This window comes from Coenobita brevimanus, chromosome 63 (genome assembly GCF_032717465.1).
Source record: "Coenobita brevimanus isolate Jiangsu-jjx chromosome 63, ASM3271746v2, whole genome shotgun sequence".
In the NCBI taxonomy this organism is placed as follows: domain Eukaryota; kingdom Metazoa; phylum Arthropoda; class Malacostraca; order Decapoda; family Coenobitidae; genus Coenobita; species Coenobita brevimanus.
The window spans coordinates 36,700,491-36,723,234 of record NC_137016.1 but is presented as its reverse complement, the minus strand read 5'-3'; the positions used below and the strand labels follow the sequence as shown (position 1 = coordinate 36,723,234).

General features: G+C 42.7%; 2 protein-coding genes across 2 annotated transcripts in view; one reads left to right on the top strand and one right to left on the bottom strand.

The window, feature by feature from the left end:
* Window positions 1-4,651, bottom strand: part of LOC145404419 (NACHT and WD repeat domain-containing protein 2) — a 31,922-nt gene extending 27,271 nt beyond the window's left edge. Inside the window, exons 1-4 of the mRNA XM_080275936.1 lie at window positions 4,549-4,651; window positions 3,271-3,476; window positions 2,623-2,826; window positions 1,777-1,921 (exon numbers count right to left, since the gene is read on the bottom strand). Of these exons, the coding sequence (XP_080132062.1) occupies window positions 1,777-1,921; window positions 2,623-2,826; window positions 3,271-3,476; window positions 4,549-4,651 (658 nt within the window). The remainder of the gene's footprint in view (window positions 1-1,776; window positions 1,922-2,622; window positions 2,827-3,270; window positions 3,477-4,548) is intronic.
* A 12,290-nt stretch (window positions 4,652-16,941) lies between these two features.
* Window positions 16,942-20,709, top strand: LOC145404363 (protein HTATIP2-like). The gene is made up of 4 exons (XM_080275886.1): window positions 16,942-17,145; window positions 17,524-17,707; window positions 18,107-18,219; window positions 20,204-20,709. The coding sequence occupies exons 1-4, from the start codon at window positions 16,942-16,944 to the stop codon at window positions 20,411-20,413; spliced, it is 711 nt and encodes a 236-aa protein (XP_080132012.1). The 3' UTR covers window positions 20,414-20,709.
* The last annotated feature ends 2,035 nt before the right edge of the window (window positions 20,710-22,744 follow it).

The window sequence follows — 22,744 nt, the reverse complement described above, 5'->3', positions numbered from 1 at the left end:
CCCCCAGTTGCGTTATTTCAAAATTTCACATGATCACGATATATTTCAATTTGATTACCTTTCCGCTTGACACCTCTCTCTCTCTCTCTCTCTCTCTCTCTCTCAAAAGAGTATTTTCATTTTTTATTACAGTACTACAGCATGAATGTAATCTGTTTATGTAACTCTAGCATGAGACTGTGGCCGTTTGTTTGGCTAGTGTGTGTGCGTGTGTGTGTGTGTGTGTGTGTGTGTGTGTGTGTGTGTGTGTGTGTGTGTGTGTGTGTGTGTGTGCGTATCACTTTTTTGGGGGGGCGTGAATGGCTATGCCCTCCTCTTCTCTTCAGAAAAAGCAATGTTATGATAAAAGAAAAATGTTGTTTACCAAAATATATTAAACTAAATATCTTGCGTAAAAGTTATATATAATTCTTTCACTTCTATGAATAAAATAAATAACATTAAAGTACATTTTTATTTCGTTGTTAAAATGGAGCTATACTTCCCTTCCTCCCCCTCTTTCCCCCCCCCCCAAAGAGCTGGATCCCGCCCTGCTTATAACTGAAACAAGGACCTGGATTTCTCAACTCCTCTCCCTTACCGATTTATTCTGTTTTTCACAATAGCTGTGGTAGTGGTCCGTGGTGGCAGTGGTGATTGCAGTTGTTGTTGTGGTAGTGGCGGTGGTCGTGGTGGTACTCTTATAGCGGTGGTGGTGGTAGTCATTGTCATAGTGATGGTAATGGTGGTTGGAATAGTAGTAGTAGCAGTGGTGGTGGTGGTGGTGGTGGTGGTGGTGGTGGTGGTGGTAGCAGCAGTAGTTGTAGTATGTATGGTAATGGTGATAATAGTGGTAGTGGTTGTGGTAGTTTAAATATGGAAGGGATTAGAGATGATATGCAACTGTGGTGGTGGTGGTGGTGGAGTGGTAGGGATTAGAGGTGATACGTAATTGTGGTTGTGGTGTGGTTGTGGCTGAGGTAGGAGTGATGATAATGCGATCAATAAGCTTACGTTATCAGGATATATTGGTGGCGATGGTGGTAGTTGTGGTAGCGTTGTGGTAGTACGAGTAATGCTAGTAGTTGTAGTAGCAATGATACTAGTCATGGCAGTGATGGTAGTAGGTGTAACAGCGATGGTGGTAGTTGTTGTAGTTATGGTGGTAGTCGTGGCTGCAATGGTGGCATTTGTGTCAGCGATGGTGGTAAATGTGGCAGTAATGTTGGTAGTTGTCATAGTCATGGTTGCAGTTGTGGTAGTAATGGTGGTAGTTGTGGTAGTGGTGAGCGTGAGTGTCTGCACCTTCAGGGTCACGCTATCTCTCTCTCTCTCTCTCTCTCTCTGATCCATCACACCCAGACACGTAACTGCCTTTAATCCCGCCACAAAAATTGGAGCAACAATCTGAGGTAAGTATTTTCAAACATCGCTTTTTTATTCAAGATTTTTTAGGTCTACCCTGTGTATCTGTCTCTCTGTCTGTCTGCCTGTCTATCTGTATATTTATCTATCACTCATTCTAGTTATCTATCTGTATGTCTATCTATAATTTATCTACCGTAATATATATCCAGCTATCTCAATACACTTCACCACCACCACCCTCTCACCTATGTATTTATCTGTCTATCTATCTATCTATTTAGCTGTCTATCTACCTGTCACCATCTATAGATAGACAAACAGACAGACTGATTGATAGATAAACAGATAGATAGATAGATAGTGATATAGGTATAGATATAGATAACAGATTGTCTCTCTGTCTCTGTACTGTATAATATATCTCCTCACCAGACATGAAGTAGTTATGCATGGCTTCCTTGTCCATCTTATGGGTGTTGTAACAGGCCTGTGCAGCTTTTCTCAGCAATTTCTGCATCTTGGCCAGTGTGTCCCACCATGTAGCCTGGTCCTGGGCTTGAAGCTTGGGCACGCGCTGGAGGAGAAGGCAGAGAGAACTGTTTGGTTAGTGTACAGGAGTGATTGGGCTGTATTTACGCCTAGAAGGAAGGCTTAGACCAGTGCAGAGAGAGAGAGAATCTGCTTTTGCTGGAGTCCCAGTATTCTTCAGGAAGATGTACAACCTGTCCCCATGAGCCTTGCTGTGTGATAAAAGACAAGGGACAACATACTTTGCCGGGAATCGATCTCTGATTCTGCTATGGTTCCTCCCTGGACGTGCTAACCACCCGCCACTGCTTATTCCCATGGATACGTCAAGAGTAATTAAGACGGATACCGTTTGCTTACTAGGTTTTAGTCTTCCCATATTTCATCCACTCACCCTTCACCCACCTCTATCTCATCCACTCATCCACCCTTAAGTTTTCGTAGCATCTATTCTATATCGATTTATTATTGGATACTGCACCTTAAAGCTCCCTTGTATATTACTTACGTCGTTTTAATATCGACATAGTGTAGCTTGAATCAGTAACGTAGAAGGTGATACTGACGTACTGATGTACAGAATGAATCGCCAAGGAAGAGGAGAATACTCTTCAAAACCATTATTTTAGAATACTATGTTCATCCACCTCCTAACCCACCCACTCATCCACCCTCACCAGTCCACTCAGCCACCCTCATCCATCCACTTTAGCAACCTCACCCACCCACTCAATCACCCTCACTCACCTTGTTGTTAAAGTTAACTAGGATAGAGGAGATGGGCTGAAGGATGTAAACGAAGGGCACGGCATTGGAATCCCGCTTGTACCAGGTGTCAATCAGAGTGGTGTCAACTCCCATAGTGATCAAGGCCTCGCGAAGCATCAGGAGCTCTGACCCCAGGATTACCGTAGGGATGGGTCGATAGCCGTACTTCTGACCCCCGAAGAACTGATGGGAGAAGGGTGGTTGTAGCTGTGGTGATTGTGGTTGTTGTTGTGGTGATAACTGTTGTGTTGAGAGTTAACTGTGGTGACTATGGTGGCTGTTGTGGTGACTGTAGTAGCGGTAGTTGTGGTTGTGGTACTGGAAACTGGTTGTGTCAGGTGTTGTGGATGCAGTGTTAGACGGTAGTTGTGGTGTTGTTTGTGGTACTTGTTATGGTAATGGTATGGGAAGTTATTATCATGTATGTTGTTAATTTCCTTACCAGTAACAAAAAATGTCAGTGATTTACCATAAAGTCCGAGTCCTTGGAAAGTCTGTGGCAGTTGTCGATCTCTCTCTTGCAAAGTAATGATGACATGGAAATAATATACTATAGACGACCATAGTTGTGAAGAAACTAGAAAAATCAACGAAACTATTAAAAAAACACTTTAAATTCTGCCTTACCACAAAATTAGGTCCCATGGAGAGTCTCTGGCAGTTGTCAATCTCCCTCATACAGAGCTCGGTGGTCATGTGGTCGTCTGTAGCCTCGTCCCTCACCCCCCACCTCATGTCCACCACCTGGAACTCCAGACCGTGCTTCTCTCGACAGAACTCCTTCAGGCGGGGGTACACTTCAGCCATCAGAGTGTTGCGCTCCATCAGCATATCTGGTGGTAGCGAGAATGAATGGTGCTGAAAACTGCTAATGACGGTCGCTTTTTTGTGGTGGCAGCGATGCAACTGGTCGACTCCGCTGCCTGGTTACGTAAACATCCCTCGGCTCCTTCCACATCCCTCGAGAGAAGGAGAATGGGGGAAGAACAACCTCAACCTGCGGTCCAGTGGGTTCACGTCCAGATGAGCGTGGAGCCACAGTAACAACAACAACAACAACTGTCCACACTCCGTCACTCTAACTCCGTCACCTATAAATTCAGTTCCAAGTGGACAACAATTACAGATGACGAAAGTAGAGTCGGGGAATATGGGAAAGTGTGGAAGGCTGTGAGTAAGGCTATGTATCTAGAACAGAATTCTATGGCATGGAAAAGTGGCCAAGACTGCTATGGAAGGCTGTGTCTTGGTCAGAATTCTATAGCACGGAAAAGTGACCTAGAGCCCTTAGTAAGGCTATGTGTGTAGGTCAGAAGTCTTTGGCAGAGAAAATTTACCCAGACAGCTATGTAAGGAGGTAATGATTCCTATCAGAATTACCACGTCTGAATTCATGCTGACTCATTACCTATTTTGTTATAAGGAAACATTGGACTCCCGAAAATAAGGGGTCGGAAGCCCAACCCTCCCCCTCCCCACAAATCCGTGTCTATCTTTCATCCACTCCTTCATTGCTCCTTCAGGAACATAGGGACCCTGGCCTAGGTTCTTAGTTCCACTATTTCAGGCGAGAAAAAACAGTTTCTCGTCCCTGAGTGGCGTTCTGCCAGCAACAAACCCCAATCCTCCCTTGTATGTAAACCTTTATAGGCCACACTCAAATCTGTATAAAATAGTTAATTCATTTTTAACTAGGCGGTGATTTTTGTCCGTTTTGCAGCTCATTGCACGGAGCTCACCGCCTAAAAAAGGCAATATAATGGCACAACATTTTTTCCATGACACTTCTTTGTGACTAGCATGATATTCAGGTGTTAATTTCATGTAACAGCACAAGGCACAGGACGGAAAGATTGAAATTTCATGCCTAGTTAAAGTGAACCGGATGTAGGTTTCAACACTTACCTGTAAATGTGGACGAGGTGAAAATTCGACATACTTTGGAGCTCACGGGTGGCAGTGTCTCTAAGCTGCCAGAAAAGATCTTGTCCACTGTACGATCGTCCATTTTGAACTCTGTGAGGGAGTAACAGTAGCATCTGACAGGTGTGTTGCACATCTATAGATTACAATAAAACCTAGAAAGCAGTCAAAGAGCGCAGATTTCCTCCCACTCTAATATAACTTACGATTTAATCAACCTCCATTCAACGTTGTTGGCCACTTGATTAATTCTACGGTCTCTCTCAGCCCTGTTACACAATCTCGGAGAATGCATACTTCTGCCGACACCAATAAAATTTATCATTCATTCCTGTATCCGGATCCGGATCAACCTCAAAATCTAATCAACCTTCCTTGACACATTGCCCATCTTTCATTAAATTTAAATGAAACCTGATAGCAGCTTTTAAGTATCGTGTGCACAGACAAGCAGACAAATAGACACTGGTGCATACATAACCTCCGTCCAACTTCGTTGTTGGTGATCATTATCATCACCAGCATTATAATCGTCGTCGTCGTCGTCGCAGGTATCAATATCATCATCATCCTACCTGTTTTTTCCCACCCACAGGTGGGATGAGGTAGACTATAGTAAGAAAGGAAAAAGAAAAATCATGATAGTGAAAGAACTAATAAAAAATATGGCTAATGGAGTGGACCGCACACTTACCACTCAAGCCCTCGGAATCCTGATTCTACCTCACACATGAACCATACCACACACGTGCGCTTCACATTACCTACCACACAAAATTAATTAATAAAAGTATTTGGCAGGTGTGTGTGTGTGTGTGTGTGTGTGTGTGTGTGTGTGTGTGTGTAGCGCATTACAAAAGAATATAGATAGATAGAAAGATAGATAGATAAATAGATATATAGATAGACAGATATCTATAGCTAGATAGATAGACAGATACCTATTATATATATATATATATATATATATATATATGGCTTGAATGATGTGTGGATGATTGTATGGCGTCCAGATAAATCTCTCTCTCTCTCTCTCTCTCTCTCTCACACACACACACACACACACACACACACACAACACTCAGGCACATACATACACATGCAGGAAACGAATCCATAAATACATACTTGCATGCACACATACATTAGTACGGACTTACGTACGTGTGTACATACATACATACAAATACATTCCCCTTGTTAAATCTAGGAAAGATGAAAGTTCACACGCACACAGAGAATTCTACCTACACACACACACACGAGGCATTCGCACGCATACAAAATATTTCTATCTGACAATTGGTGTACATAAATTCTGGGATTACATGTACATAGCGTGTGCATGTGTGCGTGCTTTTCTTGTATGTGTACTAAGTTTTATGTGTATTTTAGTCTGTATCTGTGTGTGTGTGTGTGTGTGTGTGTGTGTGTGTGTGTGTGTGTGTGTGTGTGTGTGTGTGTGTATCTGTTCCCACGGTATCTCATGAACTGCTTGAGTTATCAACATGAAACCTTCAGGGTATCAAGATATGGCCAAAATCTTGGCCGAGTTCGAAAATGGGCCAAGGTCGAGGTTACCAATATGGCTGCCAGAGGTCAACTAGTTTTTATCGCCAGTCTTTAGCACCATTATATCTCATGAACGGCTTGGGCATCAACATGAAACCTTCAGGGTATCAAGATATGGCCTAAATCTTTGACTTGGCCAACAGCATTTTCTGGCCGGCGATTAGCATTCTGCTCCCGAATGCTTTTCTTTCACTGTTACTGTTTTCTCAAGCTTATCTGTAATATGAACCCGGTGGACTGCAGGCTTATGATTCCCTTTTTTTTCAGTCCGCCATCCTCCTTTTGGACGATAAGGAAAAAGTTAAGGAAAGTTTGTATAAGCAGGCTGTTGGGCCGCTCAGTTATGTTGGTGCCATCACATGAAGGCGTCCCTCTCCAGCACCTCCAGAACAGTTAATTGTCAGTAACTAGAGCTCCACTTGCCACTTCGTGCAACTGTATCCATTGAATTCTTGGCTTGGCTGAGGTGGTTGGGAGAATGTGTTAGAGGCATATTAAAAGCAGGGACATGGTGTTAGAGGCATGTTGAAAGTAGGGACACGGTGTTAGAGGCATGTTGAAAGTAGGGACACGGTGTTAGAGGCATGTTGAAAGCAGGAACACGATGTTAGAGGCATGTTGAAAGCAGGGGCACGATATTAGAGGCATGTTGAAAGCAGGGATATGTGTTAGAGGCATGTTGAAAGCAGGGACACGGTGTTAGAGACATATCAAAATCAGGGACGTGGTGTTAAGACGCAGGTTAGAAGCAGGAGGAAAGGTAAATTAGGAAAGAGAGGAGGGAGGGATAGCGTGACGGTATATAAAAGCTACCACAGTCCTTTTTTTTCTTTTTTTACGGGTTCATTCTGGTTGGGACATGAGTACGGGGAGCTACAGTAGATGTTTTTTTACGTGATGGAACTGGCCACTCCCATAATTTGAATATTAAGTTGTGACTGCATAAACCTCGATGAATCTTAATTTTGAGATAGGAATGAGTCTCGTTGGTTACACGTCCAATCAGTCCTCCAGTGGCCATTACTTGTGCTGAATGGGATTAGATATTTTGAGAAGACTCGTAGCACCTTTTCCTCAGTTATTTATTTTACCAGGTACAAATAGTTTCTTGTACGAGTTTATTATTTTGATCCGTTTAATACTAACTTGGTTTATATATTAACGATCAAGATACAATATAAATCGGTGAGAGACAAGTGTTACGAAACATTTCAAAGCTTGCGAGAATAGCACGGAAAGTTAAAGGCTTTAATCTCTCTCTCTCTCTCTCTCTCTCTCTCTGGATGAAGTCAGGAGTCACAGTAGAGGCGTGTTTTCGTGATAGTCAGGGACAAAACTTCTTGATTTATCTTTACTTTAATCTGTAAAAGCCGTTCTGCCTGACTTTGATCTTAACTAGCTTCTCATCAAAACTCAGATGGACTCACTCGCTTTCGTTACTTTGCATTAATAATCAAATTCTTCGACTCTTCCGACTTTCAAGCAAGAAATAAAACAAACACATGATTTTACAGATTTGATGGATGACGACGCAGCAACCCTGCGGGTTCTTAATTTAAGGTGTGTAGCGTCCTTTCTGGGGAACGAGGCGTCAATTTTGGGGATACCAAGCGTCATTTATGAGGTGCCAAGTGTCATTTCTGGGGTGCCTAGCGTTATTTCTGGGGATGCCAAGCCTCATTTCAAGGAGTATCAAGCGTAATTTTGAGGGTGCCAAGTGTCCTTTCAGGGGATGGGAGGCATCATTTATGGGAGTGCCAAGCGGCATTCCTGGGGTGCTAAGCTTCTTTTCTGGGGGTATGAACATCATTTCTGGAGGTACGATACATCATCTCCGATGATGCCAAGCATTATTGGGATGCCAAGCGTCGTTTCTAGGGGTGCCAAAGGCCATTTCTGGGGACACAAGGAGTCATTTCTGAGGGGGCGAAACACGACTTCTGGTTCAGTGACAAAGTTGCTAAAGTACAGTTCTTAGCCATTAAATGTTTCTACGTAGCTTATTGTATTTTAGTCTGCTAAATTACTGCGCGTGTGACACTACTGTGTGATTGTGCCATCTTGACTGAAGTGCGAGTCTGTTGCAAAGCAGATATGAATGAAGCATCTAAAACTGATTCCTGACAAGGGACTCAAGAAGAAAATCTGAGAACTGAAGGAAAGTTAATACACACACACACACACACACACACACACACACACACACACACACACACACACACACACACACACACACACACACACACACACACACACACACAAACACACACACACACACACACTCAAATAACTACCACCAGTCTAGAATCCTTTCACTTGGCTTAACTCACAGGACAAAGAGTATGCAACCTTTCACTGACCTGTTTATTGTTCACCTCCCTTGCTTAACGTCAGGTCACAAGCTCCGGATCCCTGTATCTCTCTTGTTGTGACCTCCTTCCTCTTTGTCAGGTCATCAGGCGCTGGAAAGGGACGCCTCCACGTGGTGACACCGATAATACAGGACGGCTCCCCTGCTCGGTTATACAAACGTCCCTTAACTCCCTCCTTCTCCCCCTAAAGTAGGAGGGTAACTACTGTCTGCAGTCCACCGGGTTCACGTTCAAATGAAACTGGGGCCACAAGAACAAAAATAACAGGTCAGGTTGAGAAGAGTTCGATGTTGGGAGAGAGATTGTGTGTGCATGACCATGCTGTGGGGCTGTCTGGTGCACACTGCTCACACATGAACACACACAGACACGCACAACACCTCCTCGAGTTCCTATCTCATGAATTTTTCATCAGTAACGAAGCGTAGTATCATGAGGACTCTTTACAGTGTTCTCAGGCATGAAAGTCGTTCGAAAAGAGGCCATAACAACTGTTGGTGTAAAGAAACACACTACCTAGGTTCAGGAAATATGCCGTCGTGCGTTTGCTCTGAGTCCTCGTTACCATAACAACGGGCCGCTACCACAGCAACCGTATTTATAAGCATTTCTAAGCTTCTATCAAATGTAAATGTTTGCTTATATATTCATCTTCACACTTACAGCTACCAGACACTTCATCGTTAACTGGAGTGAACACTGCAGTGAAAATATACGAAAAGCTAAACAATTTTCGATTAAAGAGAACTGTTATGGAGACTTTGTTCATCGTAGAATATGGTTAGGATTTTTTCTAAATACAGCTTGGGTTTTTGTTGACATTGGTAGCGCAGCGCCCCTGGGAGAATACGTCACGGCGCAAGTTCGTCAATATCGTAAATTTCCCGGACATTGAAAGAGAAAACAGTGAGAGTGAAAGGGTACCCTTTCTACATGACAAGAAACACGGGATTGATTTTTATTTTTTACGCTGTGATTTAAACATATGTATTTACGGCATTACTTCTTATACACAAAGATGAAGCCTTTCGGCCCAAGGACGTTCTTTTTCTCTTATTCTTGTTATCTCCTATCGATTCTATTTAGATTAAGACATATCCAGAAGGAGGGGGTTTGATATAGCCTTCATTAATACTGTTACTACTAAAGATCCTTCATAGTTTGAATAAAATACTTTGATAGACTGACGAAAGTGAAACAGTGCGTCATCAGACTGACCAGAGTTTCCACCTACCCACCCCACCACAAGACCAGCACACCCTCAAGCCATCACTCCTTAAACACGTATGTCTTCTCGTTTCCCAGTCTCACCCTCCACCTATGGTACTGACGAGGAGCCTATCATGTGGTGACACTGTAATCTGGGTGACGCAACTGCGGCGTCCACCCGGGAAACAAAAGTCCTCATATTTCCTTACAAATCTCCATGGGAAGAACCCTGGTCCCATCTTGGTGCGGCACTGTCTACCAAAAGGGGGCGCCGGATCCCTACACGGGGTGTTCACTGTTCTGTGCTTGTAGAATGGCCCCATACAAGCAGCTGCTTGCCTGTGGTCGATGGATCTGCACAGTCAGAAGGACCCAACAGCCCAACCGCCCCCCCCCCTCATAATTTTCTGCACCTCGCCGTTGGAAGGACCTGGTCCGACTCTGGTGAGGCGCTGTCTACCATAAGGGGGCGCCAGATCTTTGCAAGGTGTATGTAGCCTACTGTACTGTACCTGAAGGGTGATCCCATAGATGCATTTGCTTACCTGTGGTCGACGGGTCTGCTCGACTAGACAGACCAGGGGTATCCAACAATAGCAACAACAACAATCCTGCAACTATTCAGTAATCCATTCCAAATTAGAACTACTGTACACTCTCCCTCACACCATTCCACACCTGATCAAACACACTCCCTCTGACATTTCGTATATTTAGTTCTTCCCTGTGGTTTTCGTTTACTCCTCAGTAAATCTTATCATTGAGGTTAATGGACTGAAATGCTGAGAAATTGGGAATTCTTTGTGATTTAGCTAAGTCTGTCTAATCTATAGCCAGACGACACCCCGTCAGGGATGACCACAAACAAAACTCCTCCATGTCGCCCTGGCACTTCGCTCCCCTCCCCCCAGTTTACACCCACCTCTCTAATATATTTTTCCACTCCATTCCTCCACCTCATCCTTGGTCTCCCCATCCCTCTCCCCCCTTGCACCTCACTTACATACTCTCTCCTCGTTAGTCTCTCTCCATCCTCTCCACATAGCCAAACCACCACAATGTATCCTAAAACTTTCTGTCACACCCACATCCACAACACACATGATCAAACCATCTTAGTGTTTTTCTCCTAATGCTTCAAGTAATTAAATAAAATATGAAGCAGACATCTCGTACAGTACATTTAGGTACTCCTTGTGTGTGTGTGCGTGTGTGTGTGTGTGTGTGTGTGTGTGTGTGTGTGTGTGTGTGTGTGTGTGTGTTCTTATCTAATTGTTCTTACCTGATTATATCTTTACAGGAATGAGTCAAGCTCGTACTGTCCCGTGTATTATAACAGTTTTATTATACATATCTTTACATTTATGAATAGCTTTGGCACACACTATTTCATTCGGTAGTGCATTCTACTAATCAATGGCCCTATTTGGGAAACTGAATTTCCTTATGTCTTTATCACCTCTCTTTTTATGTAGTTCTTTGCAGTGTCCTCTTGCCGATGCTTCCCCATATGTTATATATTCATTTATGTTTATTTTCTCTTTCCTTGAGATGCATATGTATATATATATATATATATATATATATATATATATATATATATATATATATATATATATATATATATATATAGATATTTATGCGAGGAAGAAGGAACCAAAGGCCATGAGCCCGCAGTAACAGTTCCCTCAAAGAGAAAAACAAAATATAATAGAGAGCCAAATTCAAGATCCCATCATTTTGAGATGCCTGGACACACTGCGTTTGAAAGACTGGAGATCATAGGCAGCAGGAAATACAGACAGAGGGAGACAGTTCCAGAGCTGACCAGTTGCATAAATGAAAGACTGGGCGTAACGGTTAACTCTTGCATTAGAGAGTTGGACAGAAAAGGGATGAGAGTTTGCTGCCAGACGGGTGCCACGCGCCAGTCGTAGAGGTGGAGGAATGCAAGCAGACAGTTCAGATGAGCAGTGACCATTAAAGTAGCGATAGAAAAGAGATAAAGATGCAACAGTGCGGCGAGGAGACAGAGATTGAGGAGAGTCAATAAGAGGAGGAGAATTAATGAGACGAAAAGCCTTTGACTCCACCCTATTGAGAAGAGCTGTATGTGGGGAGCCTCCCCACACATGAGAGTTGTACTCCACACAGGGGCAGATAAAACCCCTGTATAGAGTCAACAATTGTGCAGGGGTAAAGAAAGAGCGGAGTCGGCTTAGCACACCCAATCTCTTGGAAGCAGATTTTACAAGAGATGTAATATGATCTTTCCAAGATAAGTCCCGAGTAAATGAAACCCCAAGCATGTTCAAGGATGATGCAGGATTAAGCTGAATATTATTAAACATTAGTGGGTATACCTATGGAAGATTTTGTCAGGTTGATAGGTGTAAGAACTGAGTCTTAGATGCATTAAAAACAACCATATTATTATTACCCCAGTCAGAGATACGAGCCAAGTCAGACATTAGGTGTGCCATAGCCTCATCCCTTGTTTGTTGAAGTAACTGTTGAGATGGGCGTTGCGGGAACCGAATGGAAAGGTGAAGGGTGGAGTCATCAGCGTATGAGTGGATAGGGTTAGATGTACAGCTTAGAAGATCATTGATGAATAAAAGGAAGAGAGTTGGTGATAGGACAGAGCCCTGAGGAACACCACTGTTGATAGATCTAGGAGAAGAACGATGGCCGTCTACAACAGCGGCTATAGAACGACCAGAAAGGAAGCTAGCGATGAAGGCACAGATAGAAGGATAGAAACCGTAGGAGGGCAGTTTGGAAATTAAAGATTTATGCCAGACTCGATCGAAAGCCTTTGAGATGTCAAGTACAATGGCAAAGCTTTCGCCAAAGTCCCGAAAGGTGGATGACCAGGAGTCTGAAAGGCAGGTGAGAAGATCGTCAGTGGAGCGTCCCTGACGGAACCCGTACTGACGATCGGAAAGAAGGTTGTGATAGGAAAGATGCCTTAAAATTTTTCTATTGAGAATTGACTCGAAAACTTTTGAAATACAGGAAGTTGGAGGGTTGTGAGTGGTCACCCTTCTTTGGGACTGGTTGAATGAGAGCAAACTTCCAGCAAGAAGGAAAGGTACAAGTTGACAGACAAAGGCGAAAGAGTTTGCCTAGGCAGAGTGTAAGCACAGAAGCAAAGTTCTTGAGAACAACAGGAGGGACCCCATCAGGCCCATATGCCTTGTTAGTACTGAGGCCAGTGATGGCAGAAAATACATCAACTGAAGAAATTTTAATATCAGCCATGAGGAAGTCAGAGGGGGGAAGTGATGGAGGAACAGCACTGGAATCGTCTAAGGTGGAATTGGAGGAGAAAGTCTGTGCGAAGAGATCTGCTTTATCAGTAGAAGAAATAGCTACAGAACCATCAGAGTAGAAAAGAGGAGGGAGGGATGATGAGGTAAAGTTGTTAGAAAGATTTTTGGCAAGGTGCCAGAAGGAGCGGGAAGAATTCGAGTTGGAGAGTTGAGAGCATTTAGCATGGATGAAATTATTTTTAGCAGAGCGAAGAACAGACTTAGCACGATTCCGGGCAGAAACGTAAAGATGATGTGATTCAGGGATGGGTTGGCTCTGGTACCTTTTGTAGGCCCTCTCCTTGTTGCGGACAGCATTGGAACAAGCGTGATTAAACCAAGGCTTTCTTGCGTTAGTCAAAGGATATGAGAAAGGAATATATGCTTCCATGCCCGAGAGAATAACCTCCTTAATGCGCAAGGCACACTCAGATGGCTCACGGCCATGGAAGCAATAATCATTCCAGGGAAAATCAAAGAAGTACTGCCTGAGGGCCTCCCAGTCTGCGGCTCCAAAATGCCACAGACGACGTTTCCCTGGAGGGTCCACAGGCTGTACTGGAGTGATAGGACAAGTTAAGGTAATAAGGTTGTGATCGGAGGAGCCCAAAGGAGAGAAATGATTAACAGAGTAAGCAGAAGGATTAGTTGTGAGGAAGAGGTCAAGTATGTTGGAGCTCTCTCCAAGGCGGTCAGGGATATGGGTAGGGTGCTGTACAAGCTGCCCTAGGTCATTAAGGATAGAAAAGGTGCAGGCTTGTTCACCAGGTGGATCCGTGAAAGGAGAGGAGAGCCAAAGGTGGTGGTGAACATTGAAATCTCCTAGAATGGAGATTTCAGAGAAAGGAGAAATGGATAGAATGTGTTCCATCGTAGAAGTAAGATAGTTGAAGAATTTTTGATAGTCAGTAGAATTAGGGGATAAGTAAACAGCACAGATATATTTAGTCAGAGAATGACAGGAAAGCCGAAGCCAGAGTGTAGAGAATTCAGAAGAATCGAGTTCAGGAACACGAGAGCAAGATAAGTCGTTGCGTATATATACACAACAGCCACCTTTGGCTTTGAAATGAGTATAGAGAAAGTAGGAGGATACAGAAAAGGGTTTGCTGTCAGTTGCCTCAGACAGCTGAGTCTCCATTAGAAAAAGAAGGTGAGGTTTAGAGGAGGAGAGGTGGTGCTCAACAGAGCGAAAGTTAGAGGAAAGGCCGCGAATGTTGCAGAAATGAAGAAGTAGAGAGTCAGACAGTGGTTCCAGGCACCTCGAGTCATCACCGGGAGAGGGGGCGATGGTGGGGGCATTTATGGTCCCCCCCCCCCGGGGGACTCCGAGGCTTGGTGAAGAGACGCCATTTTATTTAATTTTGAATAGGAAGTGTAGTGTGTACCGTGCATGTAGTTTGGTGTAGATAGTTAGAGAAATTTGTACTGGAGAGCATGCTGGCCTACTCTCTGTGTAACTGAGACACTGAAAAAGTTCAGCAAAGGGGGATGATCAGGAACTAGTCCTGAGGGCTGATGAAACGGGAGCTCCAGCACTCCCTGTCATCAGCTTTCCATCCACCTCGGGAGTACTGCCCTGCTCGACTGGTGCTACAGTCTACTCCTGCATAATCATGCCTCATGTGTGTGTGTGTGTATTCTTACCTAATTGTATCTTTACAGGAATGAGTCAAGCTCGTACTGTCCCGTGTCTTAAACCATATTTATCGTACATATCCTTAAATTTGTGTGTGTAATTCACCGGGTCGGTCAGGATCACTTTGATGGTCATGATCGTCAGCTTTTTACCCTCCCGGAAGGGAGCTGAGAGCTCATATAGTCCGATCTAAGGGCAAGGCTGTGACCTTCACACACGCACACACCTGTCCCCTTGCTCAAGGGGGACAGTAACCACCCACTTCGTCAGTGAAACTTTTCTCAACCTGAGCGAGGCGCGAACTCACGTCCACCAGTTGGCAAGCGAGAGCGTTACCACTGCACCAGCGAGTGTGTGTGTGTGTGTGTGTGTGTGTGTGTGTGTGTGTGTGTGTGTGTGTGTGCTTCCCTTCGGTAAAGACGTAACTCTGCCCACATGGCTGCCTAAAACAAAGTTACTATTAAGGACAATGGACTAAAATGCTGAGAAACAGGGTGTTTGTAATTCAGCCCAGTTATTTGATTAATTACGTGTCAAGTGGGGTTGCTGGAGGATTAGTGCCCCTCCCTGTAAAACAATTAACTCTAAGCCCTTGGCCACCCCGTCTGGGATACATGGCGTCTGGCAATGAATGAATGAATGAATATACAGCAGACAGTTCGTACACTTACAATATAGTCACTGCCTGAGGTTTGAATCCCCCGTTCAAGAAAGATGTAGCTTTGCCATATTTCTGTCTCAAAACAAGGTTAGTGTTGAGGAGAGTGGCCCGAAATGCTGAGAATCTGGCTGTTCTTTGCGATTTCGTACTATTCATGCATTTTTAGATCCTTATTGTGGCTTTGTTCTCCCCTTCAAGAAATACCTAATTTTGCCCTCATTCATACCTAAAACAAGGTTAATATTATGGATCTGATATAACTGATTAGAAATATGCTTTTAGTTGTGATTTATCTAGGTAAAGTGATAAAACATGAAGTCGATTTTGTGTATTCAGCTTTAAATTCATAAGTTATAGTTTACCCTTAACGATTGCAGTTTTCTGTGAGTCTTTTTTTTTTTTTTCTGAATGACCGTGATGGTTCGTGACGTTTGTGTTTACTATTAGTGTGTAGGGGGAGAGTTTGGGTGGTCTGGGAGCTTAATATAATTCCGGTAATTTGACGAAGTACAAGCCGATTATTTACTACCAGTATAAAGTTAGACAGAGTCTGAATGGATTGTAAAGGACGCCTGAGTTAGAAGTGAATGGAGATAATGTGAGGAAGAAAGGGGAGTGACTGGCAAGGTATCATTCATTTCATTCACTGGGTGCCTTCTCATGATGGGACTGACATAATTGGGTGGCAGAGCATTTTGCTTAGGTAGACACCGCTCATCGACCTCCCAGCCCCCCAAAAGGAGGATGGTGGACTGCAGAATGGAAACTTCAGCCTGCAGTCCACTGGGTTCACGTTCAGACGAGTCTGGGGCCACAAATCCAAACGTGAATGTGGCTTTAAATATGCATGTGTGGTTGAGAAACTGTCGTTTATGCTTGAATTGCAGTGACTGAATAATTATGGGATTTACTAAACGCCATAGATCTATATGCAGTTGCTAATACAGTACTAGAATGTTTCATGAGTTCCCAGCTCTTAACTACAGTACAGTATAATCATTGTAATGTTGACTTACTAGGCTACATTTGCCCATTACTTATGAGAAGAAAACTTATGTTTTTCTGTAACTAGGCTAAATCATCTATGCAAACAGTAAACCTAAGCCTGTCAGTCAGCTTAACAGGTTCCCCATGTTAGTGCTTTGTCATGGTGATGTGGCAGACTGGCAGCCCTGAAATTAGTATACTCATCATTGCATGTTGATTATATGTAACTTTGAGACTGAAATTCAGGTATAACATGGTGGCCTAAATGGTAAGCTCAATGTTGGCTAAGTAAAACAGCAAATAGTAGTAGTAGTAGTGGTGTTAGTAGTAGTAGATGCAGCCCCAGGCTTATCAGAACACACCTCTCTACAACATCCTACCCCTCCCCTCCCGTCCTCAACCTCACCCACATACACTCCCCAGGTCAGTCCATCATCTCCAGTCTCTCCACATAGCCAAACAATCTCATGCTATTTGTCCTAACACTTTCCGGCACACCTAGGCCAACATCAACACCACAAGACTCTTGAGGCACCTCGTCTGTCCATCTGTCTCTCCATGTTGGAAAATACCTGTAGAAGCTGTAATGAAGCAACAGTGTAACAGGGTGTCCAATTTCAGATGGCTGGAATGTCGGCATTGGTGCTGGGGGGGTCAGGTGAGGTGGGGAAACAGTTGCTACAGGAGCTAGTGAGGAATGGATCATTCTCCCGGGTCACTGTCATCAGTCGCCGCAACCTCGACCTGGAAGGGGACAAGATCGAGCAGAAAATTGTTGATTTTGATAAACTAGAGGACTACAAGGAGGCTTTTCAGGGTGCACAGGTAGCTAATGGCCAGAATAATATAGTATAACCTTTTATGATATACAGGTAATGGCCACAGCAGGTTAGTGTAGTTTTAGCTTCAGAATACAGTTATTCCCTTACTTATGAACTTTCAAGTTTGAACTTTTGGAGATATGAACCTCACAATAGTTGGGAAAAAAGGTCAAGATGATGGGGATGATAATAATGATAAAAATGATGGTGAGGTTAATGATGAAAATGAAGGTGTTGGTGCTGATGATGAAGATTGTAATGGTCATAATGATGATGATGATGAGGCTGAGGATAGTAAGGATGATGATGATTCTGATGAAGTTGAGCTTGATAATGATAAAAATGATGATAGTGCAGATTATAATGATGAGTGTTTGTCCAGGTTGCGTTTTGCTGCCTGGGGACAACACGAGGGAAGGCAGGAGCGCAGGGGTTTGTGCGTGTGGACCGAGACTACGTTGTTGCTGCTGCCAAGCTGCTCAGAGATGCTGGCTGCAGTCAGTTCCACCTTGTGTCATCCAATGGTGCCAACAAAAAATCACATTTCCTTTATCCCAAAACCAAAGGTGATAACTGTACAGACCAAAGCAATACAGTACAGTAATTGGTATCTCCCATTCATCCACCCATCCATCCATTCATCCATGCATTCACCCATCAGTCCACTGTCCAGTCCTTTCCTGCCTTATCTACTTTTGTCAGTTTGTTTTCATTTGATGGAGTTGGACCACTCCTACAATTTGAATATTAAGCTGTGGTTGCATGAAATTTGTTAAGCCTTAGTTATGAGGTAGGAATGAGTGTCCTTGGTCATTTAGTGTGCTTACATTTGTCTGTCAACAGAACTGAGAAGGGGTTAGGGATGTTTGTCATACCTGAACAGACTGACTGAACTAGTAGGTTTGAATATATCTTTTTCATATAATGGGAATTGAATGCATTTGATGATGATGATGATGTTGCAGGAGAGGCAGAAGAGCAGGTGGAGGCCCTGGGGTTCCCAAAACTCAGCATCTACCGGCCGGCCCTCCTGCTGTGTGACCGCCAGGAATCCCGCCCTTTCGAGAGGATAGCACAGGTACACAGCTTTCCTATCTCGCTGTAGCCACCCACCTTAACCCCTTATTCTGATGACAATCTTCATTTCATTATTATCTGTAGACAATATAATACAAACTCACTAATCCAAAATCTTGGTTCCAAGGACTGTATGGGAAATGGAATAGCTACTGTACAGTACTTTGGAAAGTAGAATCATAATGGTAATTATGAAAAAAATTGTAATGTTAAAGAAGTCCTACAGTACCATGGTTATTTAAGACCATGATATCAACACATTCCAATTGCATTAAAAAATATTTTGGAAAATGGAGGTTTTTGGAATTCAGATGTTCGGATACTGGAGGTTGTACTTTATTGTTTAGCTTAGGAGAGCCGTTTTAAATGCAAGGGAGTAGATATAGGCATCATTAACCCTTGAAAATTGAGAAATCTCTCCTGTGTTGAATAATAATGTCCATGTAGAAGAATAGAACTGAAACATACATCATCAGATTGAAGGACTTAATCCTTGAAATGGTGGCCACAGACTGCTTGCCCCATGTCACCTTTTCCTTTGTCATCAGGATGTCCTACCTCCAGCTCACTCCACCTTCATTCATATACCTCTCTCCCCATCCTTCCACCCCATCCATGGTCTCCCCCTCCCCGTCAACCTCTCCACTTGCATACTGTTCACTAACCAATTCGAACTTTCGTGCATCATGCTCTCCACAGTCTTCCACTGGACATTCACCTTCATTTATGTATTTCTTTACTCTCTCAGTGCATTCATATGTATTTTACATTCATTCATTCATTATCCAGTCCTGTGTTGCCCCATGAGGAGCATAGGAGCCCAGGGCTAGGCAAGTTGGCCCTGACATTTAAGGCGAGAGTGACTGGCCTCACTCATCCCTGAGTGGCATGACATGAGCAATAAACTCCAACCACCCCTTGGATAAAAACCTCCATAGGATTAATACAATTGGAGCACCTTTATTACCCACTAGAGCACCAGGTGCTATACTGTAATTTGGTTTATATGGTTATTACCCAACATAGTACTGTAAATGGTTTCCTGGTTTACAGGCTTGTCACTCAGTTTAGAGTCATCCATAAGCATAAGGTAGAGGAAAGAATGAAGGAAAGAAAGACAGAAGAGGGAGTGTAAAGTCACTTGTAGGCAGAAGGAAGAGGAAAGAATGAAGGAAATAAGACAGAAGAGGAAGTAAGGAAAGAAGGAAGAGAGGAAAGGGCAGACACCCGAGAGCAGCACTACATCAAGTGAAGGCGCCCCCAGTTATTTACTTATGTGAAGTATTTTATATGTATGGTGCAGAACCAAAGTAGTAGCGTCAGTCAAAGGCCAAGGCAAAACACTGGATCTGATGATTCCAAACCTTCACCGTTCCAGTTAGACTCCTCGTTCAGCAACCGGTAATAATGCTCTCTCCCTAATCTTTACTGTTCACACTTCCAAACTGAATTTTGTGACTTTACAAAAATATCATCTAAATCCTAAGAGCAACAGAAGAGTGATAGAAGTATGTAAGGGAAAAGTAGCTTGGAGGCACTTCTGTCATGGACATTCCTTGTTTGAGGATTGCCAGACAGGGGAACGGTGTTGAAGACGATTGATTGATTAACCAGCTGGTTGACTGAGCAAATGAATGTAATCTTTTTTTGCAATTCTGAGACCACAAAAATTTCTGGGCATAACAGTTAGTTGCCATTGTTGAGCAGAAAGTATGAGCATTATTGAAAGCTTCTAAGCATACATTAAGTCAGGCCATGTAGCAGGAAAGGGTGAGGAAATTGAAACTGCCAGGTACATGGGATACATGCATCACCACTAAACCCTGAGTGGAGTTGAACAAGGCTGACCCTTTTGAGCTTTAATGTGATCTTGCTGAAGCATTTGTTATTGTTGCAACCCCTAACTTCTCTAGACATGAACACAGTGGACACACTGGACAGTGAACCATGTGATGATGATTTTTTTTTTTTTTTTTCCCCTGCAGGTTCTTGTGAAAGGGTTTGACTGGCGGAACAAAATCAGCATCGGAACTGACACAGTTGCAAGTGCCATGATCGCCAATGCCTTGGATGCGCACACACAGTTACAAGGCAAGGTCACACCAGACGCACAGACACCAAGTGAAGCCTGGGAGAGCAAGGGTAAAGTGGAGATACTAGAAAATAAAGATATCTTACGGCTAGGGATTGACTGAGGCTGTTAAATTCCAGACTTTAGCACAAGATGATTGCTTTTCTGATCCTCTTCCAAATTCTTTCTTCACTTTTCCGTTGTATTCTGTTCTTTTAAACTGCTTCTTGCTCCCAGTCTAATATTGTTCCCTTTCTGATATGCAGTATTTGGAGCCATGATTGTCAGTGTTATGGACATAGACAGACTTAGACACAAACACAGATGATCATACATGACACAGACACAGGTCCAAACACAGATGATCACACATGACACAGACACAGGTTCAAACACACACACACACACACACACACACACACACACACACACACACACACACACACACACACACACACGCAGTGATGCCTTAGAAAGCAAGGGTATGGTGGAGACCCTGGAGAACAAAGACATCCTTAGCTTGGGATTGATGAGGCTCTTAACCCACTTTACCCTGAGATGCCCTCTCCTAATGAGTTTATTCTGCTTAGGATAGCCTGTTGGAATTAGAGGGTTTAGATACAGCCTTAACTAGACAGCATTCAGGGAGTGCATACCTACATCAGACAGCTGAAATCACCACCAAATTTTATTAACTCTCCCTTCACCCATGATTCACATATCTGCAAAATTTCATTGAAGTCTGTAAGTTTTAAGAGATATCTTGTGGACAGATATACAAACAGAGGCAAATACATAACCTCTGTAAACTTTCATTATAGAGGTAATTAACTTCTCTAATTTGAGAGGCCTTTCCTAAGCAGAATAAACTTATCTAGTACCAGCAAGAATAAATATAAAGGGCATAACCCGGATTCAAAAATTTAGCACCTGATCCTTTCCGGTATGTTTGTCTTCATCTTTGTTCCAAACATCTTTGCTGTCAGTCTGGTATATCTTCACTTCTTGCCCACAGCACTCACTTTTTTCTCTTCATCCTATACTGTATGTTCATTGTACATCATTGGTTAGATTCCTCATTCTTTTTTTTTCTTTTTTTTTATAAAGCCTGGGATAATCGGTGTCTTTACTGTTCGTTATTATTTACTTTTTATTTTCATCAGTACTCTCTCTGCTTCAGGAACATACTGTAATGTATTTTCATCCTTTGCACAGTCATAACTTATTAGCTCTTCTTTCTTTCTGAATGGAGAAACACGTACTGATGTCATAGTGGATAAGATTGGTTGTGAAAATTGAATATTGAATAACTATTGTTGTCTTTTTCCTTTTTCTTTTTTTATTAAGAAGACTTCAGAATAGCTTAATTCCTTCAGTATGATAACATCTTATACAGCAGTTAATTCTTGCTACCTTTAGGCAGTTTTATTGAAGTTAGGAAAGACCTCTTGTAATGAAGGCATTATTCTAGACTATAGCTGTCTTCTGTAGTCAGAGAAGTCTCTTTGATGCTTTATAATATTGTCTGGAGTTAGTAAGAATAGACTGGAAAAAACATTATTGTAGCAAAGTGGTTATAGGTAAGCATGGCTGAATAAATTCATGTGGTGCTAGATGCTAGGTCTAAGAGGTCAGTGCTGGGCAAGTTCCACACACCTTCCGCACATCTGCACTGGGCGGAAGTGTGAAATGGTGTGCAGAGGTGCGGTGTGTGGTCACCTTGGTACAATAAAAAGGTGCAGAAGTGCGGATTGGTCCACACACCTGTGTGCACACTTGAAAAAGATAAAAATAAATGTAAAGAGACATTGATCATGTGCATTTGCTTGACAAATTTATCATAGATGATAAATAGTATTCATCCATCCATCATCCAATCCTACATTGCCCTGTGAGGAGCGTAGAAGCCCGGGGCTAGGCAGTTGGTCATGACATTTAAAATGAGAGTAACCAGCCTCACTCATCCCTGAGTGGCATTACATGAGCAATAAACCCCAATCACCCCTTGGATATAAACCTTCACCGGTTCAATCCGACTGGAGCACAATAATTACCCACTAAACCACCAGGCACCAAAATTTGGTTATATGGTTACCACCCAGCGTAGTAAATGGTTTCCTGGTGTACAGGAAACCATTTGGCTTGTCACTTAGTGTAGAGTCACCCATAGGCAGAAGGAAGAGGAAAGAATGAAGGAAAGAAAGACAAAAGAGGGAATATATATATATATATATATATATATATATATATATATATATATATATATATATACAGTCTATATATATATATATATATACAGTATATATATATATATATATATATATATATATATATATATATATATATATATATATATATATATATATATATACAGTCTATATATATATATATATATATATATATATATATATATACTGTATATATATATATATATACAGTATATATATATATATAC

Coding starts and splice junctions, on each gene's coding strand:
- LOC145404363 (XM_080275886.1), top strand. CDS start 16,942: ATGGCTGGAATGTCGGCATTGGTGCTGGGGGGGTCAGGTGAGGTGGGG. Junction 17,146..17,523: donor AGGCTTTTCAGGGTGCACAG/GTAGCTAATGGC, acceptor GTGTTTGTCCAG/GTTGCGTTTTGCTGCCTGGG. Junction 18,220..20,203: donor CTTTCGAGAGGATAGCACAG/GTACACAGCTTT, acceptor TTTCCCCTGCAG/GTTCTTGTGAAAGGGTTTGA.